The sequence below is a fragment of the Ammospiza nelsoni genome, chromosome 13, assembly GCF_027579445.1.
Source record: "Ammospiza nelsoni isolate bAmmNel1 chromosome 13, bAmmNel1.pri, whole genome shotgun sequence".
In the NCBI taxonomy this organism is placed as follows: Eukaryota; Metazoa; Chordata; class Aves; order Passeriformes; family Passerellidae; genus Ammospiza; species Ammospiza nelsoni.
Window position 1 is genome coordinate 20457851 of NC_080645.1, and position 16480 is coordinate 20474330.

The following is a 16480-nucleotide window of genomic DNA, read 5'->3' on the forward strand; positions in this document are numbered from 1 at the left end:
ACCCCAAATTCCTTCTTGAGGTGTAGTAGAGAAGTTTCTCTGAAAATTACAGTTCTGTCCTGCATTCAAAAATTGAGTTTATAAACAGAACAAATGAAATAAAGGCATTATTAGATTATCTGTCAGCTCCTTTTTCTTTATCCAGAGTTCTGTTGTTTCTTTGGCTGTGGAATGAAAAAAAAGCCTCCCAAACTTGACATCTTTAATTCCTTGGAAAACACAACAGTGCTTTCCAAAATCTCCTAATTTGTCAACAAAACTTGTTAGCCTCAACCTTTTGAGGTTTAATTTTATTTTGCCTTCCTGGCCACGTGGATTTCATGGAGAAGATTTCTGTGATCTGTTTGATTTATTAACACCAGTTGATTATTGAAAATAAGGGCTGGGATTTTTATGAATTCCAAATTCCCCCAGGATTAGGAGGAGGTGGCCTCGTGCATTAATCAGCAGAGTTTTGTGGAATTTCACATTCCAGGAGTGTTGCACTTGGATTTTGGGGAGCCAAGGCCCAGGAATTTGTTGATAAATTGGAGGTAGTGTCTGACTTGCAGCATTTCAGGGGAAAGAGAAAAGTCAGTTATGGAATGAAACCAAAAATTTACCATCATCCCTTCAGCTGGGTTTTACAGAGTTCAGTAATTCCTGCATGGATGGGGTGGAATTCATTTGTACAACTCCAGACTGACCAAGATTTGAACTGTGGATTCCTTCTCCCCACTGCAGTTTCTCTAAAGCGAATGGTTTCTGATGAAATATCATTTCTGAGAGTCCATTATTCAACTGAGAGCTGAGCAAGTAGCAGCTGATGATTTAGGGCTGAGACAGGGATGGAAAAAGTGGTTTGGATCTTTGTAATTGCACTGGTGCTGTTTCAAATGTGCCTGTCAGCCTTAAGCCACCAAAATGAACTTTTACAAAGAGGTGGTTTTGAATTCTTAAAGAGAATTTACACTGAAAATCAGATTTTAGGTGATAAAGCTCCTTCAGGTTTCAGATGTGTTACCAGGTTTGAGATTTTACTTTTTTTTGCTAAGAAATTGGGCATTTTCCTGTAACTTAGCTCAGGATAAATGTGAAACCCTTTAATTTGGGAAGTTTGCAGGATTGCTGTTCACTCTTGGCCACATATGGATAAACAGTTTATTTATTTATTGCCACTCACTTGCCTTGGGGCAGAGACCTCAGGGAATCCTTTTGTTCTGTTTAAAATCAACTTCCTTTCATTGTAAGGGTGTCTGGGAAGGGGAAGAAAGAGAAATACATGGAAATCAAACAGGATTTGGGTTTAGACACAGATTAGGGGACATTTACCACTCTAATTACTGTCTAAGAACAGTTAAAATCAATTATAAAATATTAAAATGTGGATTAAGCTTGCCAAATCCCATCGATGAGATGAATTCCAGGGAAGGCAGAACATTGAATTCCATGGCTCCATTAGCATAGCCAGGAGTATTATTATTGTTATTATTATTGAATATATAACACTAAATATATTAATAATATTAATATCACTATATATTAATATACATTACATTATAATATATATTGTTCCATATATAGTAAATAAATGGATAAATGAATAAATGGAAAGATGCATGAAGTGAAATTTGGTTCAGGCCTTTGTAGGGCTCATCTTTGCTTTCTGCCTAAAGAAACAACTAAAAAATTATTATATTTAATAAAAGTAGGCAGGTTTTTACCTCATGGATGTTGGAAAATGGGATCATGTTCAGTGAAACTCCACAAATCTTTATCAGTGTGAAGCCGAGCACTGGGTTGTGAAAGGCTGTGTTACACACAATATATTTAATTTATTGAGCAGACAATAAACAGAAGGGGGCAGAAAAGCCTTATTTATCCTTTTGGGTTCCAGTTTAAATTCCTGGCAGAATTTAAATATTTTGAATGGTGCAGTCACTGGGAATCTGAAAATCCAGCAGTAAAAGCAGACCTTGGAAACTTTTCCTTTAGGCTGGGGAGTTAATTCTGCCAGTGCAAGAAAGTGAATGGAGAGCAGGTAATCAATTAGTGATTAAAGGGACAAGGTTTGGAAATAACAGGGATTTAGGGGTGTCCCAGGATAATTTGTGTACCAGTTTAGAGTAGTTTAAAACAGTAATTTTGTTTTTAAAAATTGTGAAAACTACCAGTCTTGCTTTTAGAAAATCATATAATAATTGAAACTTATTCCTTTAAAACACTCGCGTTTGAGAAATAAATAATTTATTTCTTTCAATGGGTTTGAAGGGCCCTAGTTTTACTTGAAGCAGGATGGAAAGGAGCAGGAGAGGATGAACCACCCTAAAAGGTTGGAATTGCTGATCCTGGAGGTCTTTTCCACCCTTGGTGGCTCCAGAACCTCTCCCAGATCTCTGAGGCTGGAGCCCCTGTTCCATCTGCTTTCCTTGGCAGCAGCTGCCCCTTAACTGCTGCATTTCCACCTCTAAAACCCCTTGGAATGTCTTTCCAAACAGCATTTCCCCCTTTTTATTTAGGAACTGTACATTTTTGCATATCTTGAGCTCCATCTCTTTGTTCCATGAGCAGGAAATCTGCTCCCAATAACTCCTGAAATTGTGTTTTTCATACCAAGGGAAGAGCAGGATTTCTTTAGGGTGCCCTCAGGGGATCTGGAAATTTGAGATTTAATCCCTAATTTTATTCCAAGCATCCTTGGAATGGCTGGAAGTTGTCTGTGGTGGTGGCAAGGGCAAAGAGCTGGCTGGGAACTTGGAAAAGCAAGAAAAGCAAAATTACCTGGTGGGAATTATTTACAAACCCCCAGAAAGAGCTCAGAGGTGTTTGCAGGAACCTGATAATTGTATTTATTTGTTACCTGGTCGTCAGTGAGCCTTCATTTCCTGTAATTAATATTTTGAAATCCAATTTATAACACTGCCTCCTATACCCCTAAGATTTGAGTGCTTGAATCTAAATTTAATTTAGTGCTTAAATCAAACTTCTGCTGATACCAGAATTTGTCAGAAAATCAGGAAAACCATCTCAAAGTAACTAATTGCATAATGAAGAATTCCAAATCTTTCTCCTGATTCAAACTGTGTTTTCTAAACATCCAGAATTTCTGTTTGAATCAATAATTTCACTCCTGGAACGTGCTGAGGGTCAGGGCAGTGCCTCATTTCCCAGTGAGCACAATCTCCACTGCTGCAGTGCTGCTCCTTATCTGCCTCAGGAAGTTAAGGCTCAAAGCAGGGTAATAACTGTAAATTTCTTCCCAGACTGGCTGAAAACAAGATATCTCTGCTGTTGTGTTTTTATGAGTACATTTATCTTCAAAAAGGGTGGTATTGACCTGCTGCTTATGGCATGACCTGGCCTTTTCTTGGCCATAATCAAAAGGAGAAGATTGATAATTAATGTAATTTCCAGCACTTTTCAATCCTGGTTATGTCACACGTTGCCTGGATGGGTTTTTCCCCCATGTTTATTATTATTTCCCCATGTTTATTATTATTTCCCCATGTTTATTATTATTTTCACCATGTTTATTATTATTTTCACCATGTTTATTATTATTTTCACCATGTTTATTATTATTATTTCCCATGTTTATTATTTCCCATGTTTATTATCATTATTTCCCATGTTTATTATTTCCCATGTTTATTATTATTATTTCCCATGTTTATTATTATTTCCCCATATTTATTAATTCCCCATGTTTATTATTATTAATTCCCCATATATTTATTAATTCCCCATGTTTATTATTATTAATTCCCCATGTTTATTATTATTAATTCCCCATGTTTATTATTATTATTTCCCCATGTTTATTATTATTTCCCATGTTTATTATTTTCCATGTTTATTATTATTTCCGATGTTTATGGTTGTTATTGTTATTTCCCCATGTTTATTATTATTTCCCCATGTTTATTATTATTTCCCCATGTTTATTATTAATTTCCCATGTCTATATTATTACTTCCCATGTTTATTATTATTACTTCCCATGTTTATTATTATTACTTCACATGTTTATTATTATTACTTCCCATGTTTATTATTATTACTTCCCATGTTTATTATTATTACTTCCCCATGTTTATTATTATTATTACTTCCCCATGTTTATTATTTCCCATGTTTATTATTTATTTCCCCAATGTTTATTTATTTCCCCAATGTTTATTATTTCCCCCATGTTTATTTCCATTTTTCCTTTTAAAAATATTTTTTAAGTTTTTTCCTCATTTTTTGTTTAAAAAAATATATTTTTTCTCTTTATTCCTTTTTTATTATATATATTTTTTTCTAATTTTTCTTGGGTTTTTTATTGCTTTTTTTGTTATTTTTCCTAGTTTTGTGTATTTCTTAAAAACAAAGTGTTCCTTGTCCCTGTGCCACCACACTTAATTTTTACAGTTTCAGCTGTGTTCAAAATAAGAGATTTTAAAATTTTGTTGTATTTTTTTAAACCAAGATCTAAAATAATTTGTGTCCCCATCGAGGTGGTGGAAAATCCCTGGAGGAACAAGCCTGGCTTGGGAACAGGAGGGTTTGGGTTGATGAGCTCCTTGGAAATGGGTGGTGTCATTTTGGAGTTTGGTTCTCCAGGTGGGTTCAGCTTTTCTCAGAGCACAGTAATCCCCAGGAGAGTTGAACAGCTTTAAAAATTGGATTAAAATTAAATTTTAAAATTTTAAATTCATCTTAAAGCTGGTAATTGATGTTCTCCTGCCTCCAGCCAACCAGAGGCTCCTCTGTAGCTAAAGATGGATTTTGTAACTTGGAAAATCTCTGATTTGTTCTGAGTTGGGTTGAAAATTCAACATTGACTGTGTTTAAATTGTTTGGATAAAGCAGCATTTGCTTTATCTTTCATTATAAATTGCTCCCAGGCCTCTCAGCTCCAGTTTTTCCAGGCCTGCCTGCTGGACTTTGGCTTGTCCTGTTCCTGGGGTCTCTGCTCTGGGGGATGTCCAGAATCCAAAGGGAATTTTTAATCCTCAGCTCTCTGGAAATGATGGATGCCACTGCTGCTTTTTTGGCAGCTTCCTGTGTCTGGAGCATGAATTTGGGGATTGAAATTTGAATTGTTGAGGTGCCTGTGCACAGTGTGCTTGCTGACAGGTCTGTTCATTTTGGGGTACGCCCCCAAAGGCATTTCATGGGTTCTGTGCCAGTTGGGGCTTTGCTGAAGTGGCAGATCCTGGGTGGGTTTTCTCTCCCTTTTTGGACAGGGATCCTTAACTCTGCCAGCAGCAGGCAAAGGAAGCAGGTGGCCATCAGGAGGAAGGAGCACTGGGACATTGTCTGCCTAAATAATGATGAAAAGATGTAAAAAGGGGCTGTTGTTAAGGATGGACATGAGTGTTAGTGAAAGATAAACTAGGGATAAAATAAGGAAAACAGCACATTGTACAACAATATTTGTTATATTTAGATTTTCTCCCTGCTGGAGATAATTGTGATATTCCTCCACACATGAATTGTACATTTCAATTTTAATTTAAACTGGGAAATAGCAGAGTTCAAGGGCTCTTTTCCAGCCTGGCTTTCCTTAAGGCTGCAGAGTTTTCCAGCAGGAATTCCAGCTCCTCTTCCCATTATTGCTTCTCCATGAGAGTGAGGACAAAGGGAAGAACCTGCCTGAAAATCTCACTCCAAGTCATTTTCAGTTTTTTAGAGAAACACTTTTGATCCTCATGGAAGAGAGAAATGTCAGTTCATTCCTTCTGCCTGATTTTTCTCTCTCTCCAAATGGAAAGCTCAGCTGGGAAGAGGAGGAGAGGATGGTCCTGGCATTGCCAAAAGTTCTTTTCTCTGGCTGCACTCTGGGTGATTGGCAGGTTATTGGCAATGGAGCTCCAGCCTTTAAGATGAATGATCAGATCTGACTCACACATTTTCCATACTGAAAATGACCTTTGCCAGCAATTTCCTTATGCAAAATATAGACTGGCCTTTTGTATTAAAAAAAAAAAAATCAGAGGCTGAATATGCAATCATTAGTTGGTATGTTTATTTTTTAGGAATATTTTCACCTGTAATTTGACAGATTATTCAGTGAACTGCATTAAAAAATTCCCAAATATCTGCAGGTTGCATGCATTTAAATTTTTTTAGGGAGTTGTGTCCAAGAAGAGGCAAATTGCTGCTCCAGTCTCTCCAAGTGCTAATGCTTGTGGGGAAAGGAGTATGTGAGCACAAATGGAAAGTTCTGGGGCCTGTGCACTCACTCTGGGTTTGTGAAACTCCCCCTGACCCCTGGAATATTTTCCTTCCATCTTCCCCCTGAGTACTGGCAGCACTCAGAATTGCTTCCCTTGGGGTCTGAGGGAATATCCAAAGCTTACTCCTCCTCTTCCTTTGTGTTCTCTGTGTTTTAGTACAGAGGGAATGGTTAAAGCTGTTTCATCTTCTGAAAGGGATTGAGAGATTGAAGAAAGGAATGGGAATAATCCAAAGATGCACTTGGCTTTAATGAATTTTAATAGATTTTTGTCAGCTTGGCCCAATATTTTGATTTTATGTAGAATTCCATTCTTTATTTTGTGTCTATTCATCAGATTTCTAAATAAATCTGAAAACAGGGATGGAACGTCTCCCAGGGAAGCAAATTCTTTATCACCCTCCACAAGTCCCTGCCAGGAGGGTGCAGCCAGGTGGGAATTGTGCTCTGCTCCCAATTCCAGGATGAGAGGGAGCAGCCTCAAGCTGCTCCTGGGGAGGTCCAGATTGGATATCAGGAAGAATTTCAAGCAAGTCCATAAAAATGAACATTCCTAAGACAAAGCAACCCCCCTCAATTCCTCATGCCAATTTTCACCGCTAAGGCTTTTATTTTTTTCTTCAGATACAAACTTAATAAGAGCAAAATGCTAAGGACTTTCTAAATGTAATTTTATTGCATTTATCTCTCCAGTTGAATTTAATTATTCAGAGTCTTCATTAAAAAGAAGCTTTGGTAAGTGACATTTTAAACAGGCCTTCAGAAGTGATTGCAAGGGAGATGCTGATAAAGAACAGTGTCTGAAAGGAAGTGTCAAATACTTGAACATTTAAAACTGGGATGTGAGGACTTGCAGGGCAGCTCTTTGGATAATTTGGGCAATGTAATGAGCACACATATGATGCTGCTGGCCCGGGAGCTGCCAGCACTGCCACATCTCCCTCTTTTATCAAGTGTTTGGTAGGGTTTTAAATGTTTGGTGCAGAGAAAAGAGATGGAAGTTGTCTTTTTTTCAGAAATAAAAATGTGTGGGTTTTTCCCTTTTGACTGGAAGTGCCCTAAATCCTGATTCTCTAGAGAATAATAGGAAAGCAACAGAAGCCCCCGTTTCTTTCTTGCTTTCTGAAATCTGAGGTCCAAATGCACATAAGGAGCTCTGGCAGAGCCTGCCCTTGCCTGGGATGAGCCAAAATCTCCCAGAGCCTGCCCAGCTCTGCACCCAAGGGTTCTTGGGTTCTTGTCCTTGCCTGGGATGAGCCAAAATCTCCCAGAGCCTGCCCAGCTCTGCAGCCAGGGGTCCCTGGGTTCCCCGAGGAACCCCAGCAGCACATGCAGCCCCTGGCAGGGGGAGGCAGGGCATTGCAGCCTGGGGCTTTTGGAGCCAAAAAATCCGGGGTCAAGCATTTTGTTTGTGCAAAAATGGGATCCATTCATCCTCAGCTCCACGACAGGGCCTTATCTTTCCTTGATGATGGATAATTTGGCACTTGAGGCTTACACAGACACGAGAATGTTCAAGTGTGTGCTCTGCTGCAGCTGCAGGAAACACACTTGTTATCACCAAATTGGCTTAATTTGTGTTTCAGTAATTAGCCGGGGGAAAATAAATGACCCCCAGTCACATTTGGGATGTTGGAGCAGTGACAACAAGAACAAGCTGTTTACTGTGGGGAGAGCAAAGGGAACTAAACCAACATTTCTCTCCCTCAGTTCTCCCTGAGCACAGCAGGAACAGTTTAAGTCTCAAATCCCCACCTGGGAATATTGAGTGTGGTGTGGCAGTAATGTGAATAATCCCTGCAAACAGGTCAGGTGCCCATCTGCATGAGGAGACAGTTGTTTGTTTCATATTTCCTTTTGCATTCCAGTGTAGACTTAGCCTGTCTCAAGTTTTCCTTCTCCAGTGTCATCAGGAGTGATAAGAGAAGCTTTTTCTGGTTTCTCACACATGAAATGATTTTGGTGTTTGATTTTGGCTTTTTAATGTGTGAAATGCACACAAGAAGTAGTTTGGTCTTGTTTTTATTCAATTGCAGTCTGGTCCTCTTTGCTCTGATGCTTCTTGTGCTGCTCATCTCCCCACCCTGGAGGACAGCACATGCCCTTTAACCATGCTCATTGTCCACTTTTGCAATAAATCCTTTCAAATTCTCTTTTCCTAGGAATTATCCTGCTGAAACTGATGCATTACCATGTAAATTTGCCACAGCACCTCTGCAAACCACTCAGATTCTCCCAGAAAGAAGAATTTGGTGGAGCTGTGATTTACACACTTCCCCCTGTGTGTCCTGAATTGATGAATTCCTTCTTGCTTCCCCAGGGGTCGTGGACTTTTATATAATACCACAGGAGCCATCCATCCTCTGGAGCAGTCAGAGTGCTCGAGGTGGTGCCGGTGTCGGCCTCGATGGATTGCCGGCGTCAGCAGTGCCGGGAGAGGGACGAGGCCCAGACCCTCCCTGGATTACTCAAACCAAAACCCTCTTCATGGATTATTTATAAACTTTGCTCCTTTACATTCCTCTTCCCTCTGTGATTATTTTTTTGCAGTGTTGTCCCTCAGACCACGGTGATCCTCAACAACGACAGGCAGAACTCCATCGTGGCCAAGATGGTGGGGCAGGAGGAGCCTCTGAGCAGAGCAGCAGATTCCCTGGAGAACATCCTCAGCAAGTGAGTGCCATTCCCTGGAACCCTCTCTTTGTCCCTCCCTGGCCAGTGCCACTCTCAAAGGCCAGTTTTTTCCCTTCAATTTGAAGGGAAAAACGAGGAATCCTTGAGGTAATAATGGGGGAAAGATTGAACCTGGGCTTGGATAGGTTCTCTTGCTTCCCCCTTGGTGGGAGAGAGCATCCTGGAGGAGCTGGGATTATCTGGGCATCCTGATGGGATTATCTGAGTATCCTGCTGGGATTATCTCTGTGTTAAGTTAAACAAGGGTTTCTATAGCTGTGGATTTTTACATGGATGCACAATCCTTTGGGAGCAGGCCAAAATCCTGTATTTAACCAGCTGAAGGAGGAATATGCAGTCCAAGGAAAACTTGGACTATCTAAAGTGAATTTTAAACAAGCAGACCTGGGGATTCTGGGTGGAAAATGGTCGTGATTAATATATTTTTATAAATTACTGGGATATTTCTTTTGTTTTGCACATGGGCAAATCCTAGACTTTTCCATTGAGGCAGATGTAGGAAGTTGATACCTAAGATTTTTTTTATTCCTTCTGCTACGTGTGACCCAAAGGACAAAGTCTTAACCTGCACAAAGGGAAGTTTAAGTTGGATGTTAGGAGAAAGTATTTTACTGAAAGACTGGGAAAGTATTGGATTCATCTGCCTGAGGAGGTGATGGAATCACCATCCCTGGATGTGTTTAGAAAGAGACTGGATGTGGCACTGGGTGCCATGGTTCAGTTGAGGTGGTGTTAGGGCATGGGTTGGACTTGATGATCTTTAAGGTCTCTTCCAACCTGGTGATTCTGTGTGATTTTTATTCTGCTGGATAGCTCCAAGTTCCACAGGAGCAGAGTGGTTTTCAGGGGCTGCTTTTATCCAACACATTTATTTTGTCAATGAGTGCTTTTAATTCCCTCACAAAAACATGCAGGGCCATGACCTGAACTGAGTGACGCTGGAATTTGGATAGTCCATGGTCACATTTGTGCTGAGGGGCTGTTCCCTTGAGGTGACCTGTGTCGGCCCTCACAATGACATACAGGGCCACGAGCTGAACTGAGTGATGCTGGAATTTGGATATTCCATGCTCATGTTCCTTCTGAGGGGTTGTTCTCTGGAGGTGACCCATGTTGGCCCTCACAACAACATGCAGGGGCATGAGCTGAATGAGTGATGCTGGAATTTGGATATTCCATGCTCCCGTTCCTTCTGAGGGGCTGTTTGTTCCCTCAAGGTGACCTGTCTAGGTCCTCACAATGACATGCAGGGCCATGACCTGAACAGAGTGATGCTGGAATTTGGATATTCCATGCTCACATTTGTGCTGAGGGGCTGTTCCCTCGATGTGATCTGTGTTGTCCCTCACAATGATGTGCAGGGCCATGACCTGAACTGAGTGATGCTGGAATTTGGATATTCCATGCTCCCCTTCCTGCTGAGGGCTGTTCCCTTGAGGTGACCAGTGTTGGCCCTCATGACGATGTGCAGGGCTGTGAGCTGAGCTGACACTGGAATTTGGATATTTCATGCTCCCATTCCTGCCGAGGGCTGTTCCCTTGAGGTGACCCATTGGCCCTCACAATGACGTGCAGACCCACGAGCTCAACTGGCACTGGAATTTGGACATTCCATGCTCATGTTCCTTCTGAGAGCCGTTCTCTGGAGGTGACCCGTGTTCCTTGCCCACAGCGCGGTGCCGGGCCGCCGGCAGAACACCATTGTGGTGAAGGTGCCCGGGCACGACGACAGCCACAACGAGGACGGCGAGAGCGGCTCCGAGGCCAGCGACTCGGTGTCCAACAGCGGCCAGGTGGGCAGCCAGAGCATCGGCAACAACGTCACCCTCATCACCCTCAACTCCGAAGGTATGTGGGGGGCCAAGGGGAGATTTTGCATTTTTTTTAATGTACATTTTATGTGTCCTCATTACTCGTAGTGTGCATACTTGTAATTCCTTAGCTCTGGTAATTTAGCACAGTCCTGGTGTTGTGTTAGGCCTGACATCCTAAAGACCTCAGAGCGAGGCCTTGTGTGAGGCCGCAGAGCCCTCAGGTATCTTAAAAAACCAATGATGCCTTGAGAGGCTGCCTAGAACAGAGGCTGGACAGAGTTAAAGGAATAAAGTAGGGATTTATTAAAAGGCTTTCAAAGGACACAGCTTGGGCAGTGCAAGAGCCTGGCCAGTGGGTCGGGCCCTGCTCCAGGAACAGGAGCAGAGGGAACAGCTCAGGCTGGGCCAGGGCAGGCTCAGCTCGGACAGCAGCAGGAATTTCCCATGGAAAGGGGGGTCAGGGATGGGAACTGCCCAGGGAGGGCTGCAGTGCCCATCCCTGGAGGTGTCCCAGCAATTCCTGAGCTGGCACTCGGTGCTCTGGGCTGGGGACAAGGTGTGGATGGGGCACAGCTTGGACTCTGATCCTGGAGGTTTTTTCCAGCCTCAGTGATTCCAGAATTTTTACTGCTCTGTCAGCTATGCCAGGAGCAAAGCTGCCAGCACCAGGAGGATGTTTGTTGTGTACTTCCCTTTCTGCCTTGGTGTGGCAGAGATTTGCACAGACAAATGTGATGTTTGACCCATTGATGTGCATGAAGAAACACCTAATCCATTAATGTCTCAGATCTGATTTCCCTCAGACCTCTGGAACACTCATCTATTCAAAATCTCTGAGACTGATGAATGCTTTGAGGATCAGATCAGTGACCCCCCCTCCACCTGCCCTTGCCCTTGCACGGGAGGGAATTACTAAGTGACTTCACCTGCAGGGTGGCACAAATTCAATTATTAATAAAGGAAGAGATGCAGAATAACAGGGCTGGTGTGCAGGGAGAGGCAAAGTCACAGCAGCCCTTGGCTTTCATCAGCTGGGGCAGAATTCCAGGTGACTCTGAAGTGTGCAGAGGTAAAACCAGGATGGAGATCCCAGCCCAGGACTGAGAGCAAAAACACCAGGTGTTCAGGACAGCTCCACTCTGTCATCCTGGCTCTGGACTGTGGAAAGCACAACTGGACTGTGCTTACAGTTGGGATTGTCTGACACTGAGCTGTGGATATTTCCAGGATTTAGGGAATGGATTTCTATAAAGGCACTCTTTGCTCTCTGCTGGCTTTCATGTGATTGCGATAATTTAAAAATTAGTGGTATTGCCTTTCTATCCCTAAAAAATGATTCAGAAGCTTTGAGCACAGTTCCAGTAATGGTGTAGAACAAGGCTGGTTTTTTGCTGACTGAACACTGTGACTTCAATCCAGGTGTTTTTTAAAACCCAGTTAATTTTGGCATGCTTGTGTTCTTACTGGGAGTCCTGGAGTGCAGCATCTTCTCACTTCAAATATAGCACTGCCTTTATTTAATTGTGAACGTTCTAATTAGGCTTAAAAACAATGAGCTTTGTACAGTTCAGTGTCATGTGCAGAACAAAGAGCATGGGAAGAGCTTTTTTAGTTTCACTGATACACCTTTGGAGCAGGAGAGCCATTGAGTGTTATACACTAAACATGAGGAAGTGTCTTTTATAGTGGTTTATTTTGTAATGGTTTATTTTATAATGGTTGCATGGGGTGGATGTGATGGCCCAGTGTTATTTTCCTCTTCAGTTTTCACACACTGCCCTTGCACTTTCAGGGTGGTAAGAGAAGGAAAAGTTTGCTCTGTTCAGTTCTTTTGAGACTCTTTTCCTGTGCTTTCCAGAGTTCTTGTCCATTTTTAACATTGTGAAGATTCTGAATGTTTCAGCTGGTCCTTAGTGCTCTCCTTGCACAGAACTTCATTTGTGAATCAATTCTTTGGGCCCTCATAGAAGACATGGGATCATGGAATGATTTGGGTTGGAAAGGACCTTAAAGCCCATCCAGTTCCAGCCCTGACACCTCCCACTGCTGCTCCAAGCCTGCCCAGCCTGGCCTTGGGCACCTCCAGGGATGGGGCAGCCTCAGCTTCTCTGGGAAATCCATCCCAGGGCCTCCCCACCCTCACAGGGAGGAACTCCTTCCCAAAATCCCATGTAGCCCTGCAGTGAAACCATTCCCTGTGTCCTGTCCCTCCTGTTTCTCATGCAGAGCCCCAAGCTGGAAATGTGACCATGTATTTTTGGAGCAGATAAGGGGAGACTGGGTGTTAATTAAGGGATGACTGATGTTTTTTCCAGAGAAAACTCCTCAGTCACGTCTTGTCTCCTCAATTGGCATCTGAAGCAGTCATTTGATAATGGCAGCATGAAGCAGCACTGAGGATTTGCTTTCCAAGTGGGAATCCAAGCAGCTCAGTGTCCCAGACTTATCTGTGCTCAGGATTTTCCAGCCCAGGCAGGCTCAGATCTCACCCGTGGGATGAGCACTTGGAGCTGTTTGCTGCCAAGCTCCTCAGGACAGGCACAGACAGTGAGAGGAGCTGGAGCAGAGCAGGAGTGAACCTTTTGTACCCTAAAATGATGTGGTGCTGATGTGAGACACTGATGAGGACTGGTGAAAGCCAAAGAAAATTATAAAAATTGAATTGCTTTGGGTTTTATTTTTTCAATTTTTGGGAGCCAGCAGATGAACAAGTTTCTTGCAGGTGTCTGCTACAGAGATATTTGGAGTTAACACTGGCCCACCTCCACCCAAATATAACAAAGATTTATTAAACAAGGAAAAAAGGGCAAAATCCACATTAGAAATCTGATTTTCTGATGTGAAACACATTTTCCAAGGTTTTAAAAAGCCCTTTGAGTCCATGGGTTTTAATTCTCTGAGGTTTTTTTGGATCTTTTTTTATTTGAACTTTTTATCTGATCACATCCTCCCATGAGTCATAAAGTAAGGGAATCTCTCTTGGATTTCACCAAAACTGAGCCTTATTCTTAACAAACAAGTGATGCCTCTCTGATGTTGTGCTGAGGCTGAAGAACCTGTGAGGGCAGGGGCTGTTCCCAAAATTCCTCCTGGTGGTCCTGGATCCACAGGGAGTGAGCTGGGACTGGGTCTCCTGCAGCCACAGCCTTTGTGGAATATTTACCTGGAGCACGAGGTTGTTCTGGATTTGATCTGAACTAGGGCAGGGTCAGGTGGGATACTGGGCAGGAATTCCTCCCTGTGAGGTTGGGGAGGCCCTGGAATGGATTTCACAAAAAATCAGTAAATGTGATTTACTGTGGCTGCCCCTGGATCTCTGAAGTGTCCCAGGCCAGGTCGGACAGGGCTTGGAGCACCCTGGGATGGTGGAAGGGGTCAGGGCTGGAATTGGATAATGTCCAATGTCCCTTCCCACCCAAACCATTCCACGATTCTGGGATTTTTCTTTGATATTCCCAAGAAATGAAACCTTTCTTTCCCCACCCCACAAGAACAGCCCAGTGACAAACCCCAGCTCAGTGCTCAGGCCATGTGTGCTGCTCCTCAGGCAGAATTGCCAACGTCTGAGCTGCATTTTGTGCTGGAGGAGGTTTCGCTGAATGTGACTTTAGAGCTCTTTAACCTTTCTTTTAGCACAGCTTTCAATCCCACTCCTGCATCTGGAGGTGAAGTTACAGCCTGGTTGTCCCTCCCTTCCACACACTTAATGATTTTTAATTAATAAAGTCAGTGCTCTGGAGTCTCTGCCAATTAATCACTGCCCCTGTGAACTTCTGCTAATTGACAGGAGCTCATTAAAAGATCACAGAATCATGGAATGGTTTTGCTTGGAAGGGACCTTGAAGCTCATCTCGTTCCAACCCTCCACATGATGCTGATGTTGAATCTTCTATACATCAGCCAAAACATTATTTAATTTCTCTAGAAATGGAGGTTTATTTTTGTAAGTTAGGATTTGTTTTTATGGGGTTTATTTTAATTTTTTAAAGATTAATTCATCTTTCTGCCTCTCTGCACTCACCAGTCTTTTGCTGCCACTGCCAACTTTGCACCCAGCCTTGAGATTAAAATAAACACAACTTCTTGGAGTGAGGGAACATGTTAATTCCAGTATTTCTGTGGGCAGGTGTTTCCTTTTGTTTTCTCTAGTTTTAAAGGAATGACTGACAGCTCCTGGGGCTAGAGCAGAGCCTGGCTTTGCTTTCATGCTCATGTCAGACCAGGGAGCCTATCCCAATGGAAAAATGGAACAGCTCAGTGTCTGTCACTTCCCTGGGTGGGAGAGCACATCCAGAGCAGCCCCTGTCTGGTTTTTGTTCTCTTGACAGGGCTTTTTTTTGCTGCTGACCCCACACTGGCTCCTCCTGTTCCCAGAGAATTCCTCGTTTGCGTGGCAGCACGTCCCGAACGGGGATGGATGGTCAGCTGTGCTGGGAGATAAATGCAGCAAAAAAGAGTCAAAATCAGCACTGGAAAGCAAACTGGGTCCAGTAGAATGGAGATAAAGGCAAATTTTGTGATGTTGAAAAAAGGAGAACAATGGAGAGGAACTAGAAATTGGTATGAGGGGGAAATGGGGCTGTGAGTGTAGAGAGGAATTAGGATAAAGCTGGCAGGGCTTTCTGCACTGGGAGGAGAAAGGATCAGAGGTGATCTGATATTTGGTGTAAAAAAGGGCAAGGAAGCTCCTTTCCCTGAAAGGGCAGCAGGGTCCTCAGGAGAATTCACAGAATCAGGGAATGTCTGGGGATGCAAGGGAGCTCTGGAGATCACCCAGCCCCAGGCAGGGACACATCCAGGTGGGTTTGGGATGTCTCCAGAGAGGGACACCCCACATTGTCCTGGGCAGCTGTGCCAGGGCTCTGCCACCCTCCAGGGAATGAAGTTCTTCCTCAGTTAAAGAAAGAAAAATAGGGCAAAATGAGAGGGTGTGTGAAGGGCTGAGCTCCAGGTGAGTGTGTGCAGTTGTGCTTCACTGAGCTGAAGGGAAGGAGGTTCTTGGGGGGTTCCCTTCCTCCCCAGCTGACATTGCTGAGTTTTTAGAAGTGTTTAAGGAGCAGCAGCAGCAGGGTATGGCTGTGCAGTGCTGGGGTTGGAGTCTGCCTTTTACAGTGCATGCACTAAATAACCCTGCTATCACCTCCAAAGCCTGATAAGGCACCTCAAGAACCATTCCATGTGCATTGAAGGATATTTCACTGCTGGGAGACTACAGTGATCCAGATTTAGTCAATAGTGTTTATGTATTTAATTGCTCAGACGGGATTTCCACCCAATTCCCAATCTGTTTTCTCCTTCTTTATCCATTCTCCTCCACCCCACACCAGAGCTCAGGGTGTTTGTGCCTCACTCAGAACTGGCCCTGGATTTCCTCTTTCCACCAGATTTTTGGGTGCCAGTCCTGTGTTTGCTCCCTGCAAAGTGCCAGATGTGTTGGCAGCCTGGCAGGAATGATTGCGATCTAAAATAAGGAATAATTCAGCTTTTGTGCCCTCACAGAGCTGCAGTGGATTCATGGTTAACTTCAGTCATGCCTGATGCAAAATGGTTATAAAATAAATTCCCTTTCTGTTTGAAAGGAGGAGGAAAATGCAAGAGATAATTTAGTGGGGGGATTGTGGTCATAGGTCAGAATAACAAGATAATGTCTTTTTTTCCAGGCTGGGAGCAATAAAAGAACAGTTGCATGTGGTAAAAACAGTATGTTCTGGACTTTGTGCCAGCAGAAAAAAGAGGATTTTGCAAATTGAACAAAATCTTTGGTTCATGT

At 43.0% G+C, this 16480-nt stretch overlaps 1 protein-coding gene across 2 annotated transcripts in view; it reads left to right on the forward strand.

The window, feature by feature from the left end:
• The window catches only part of BANP (BTG3 associated nuclear protein), a 109543-nt gene that overhangs the window by 18592 nt on the left and 74471 nt on the right, over nucleotides 1-16480 (forward strand). For both annotated transcript variants that reach the window (XM_059481418.1, XM_059481419.1), the window contains exons 5-6: nucleotides 8753-8875; nucleotides 10569-10744. In XM_059481418.1, coding sequence (XP_059337401.1) covers nucleotides 8753-8875; nucleotides 10569-10744 — 299 coding nt within the window. The remainder of the gene's footprint in view (nucleotides 1-8752; nucleotides 8876-10568; nucleotides 10745-16480) is intronic.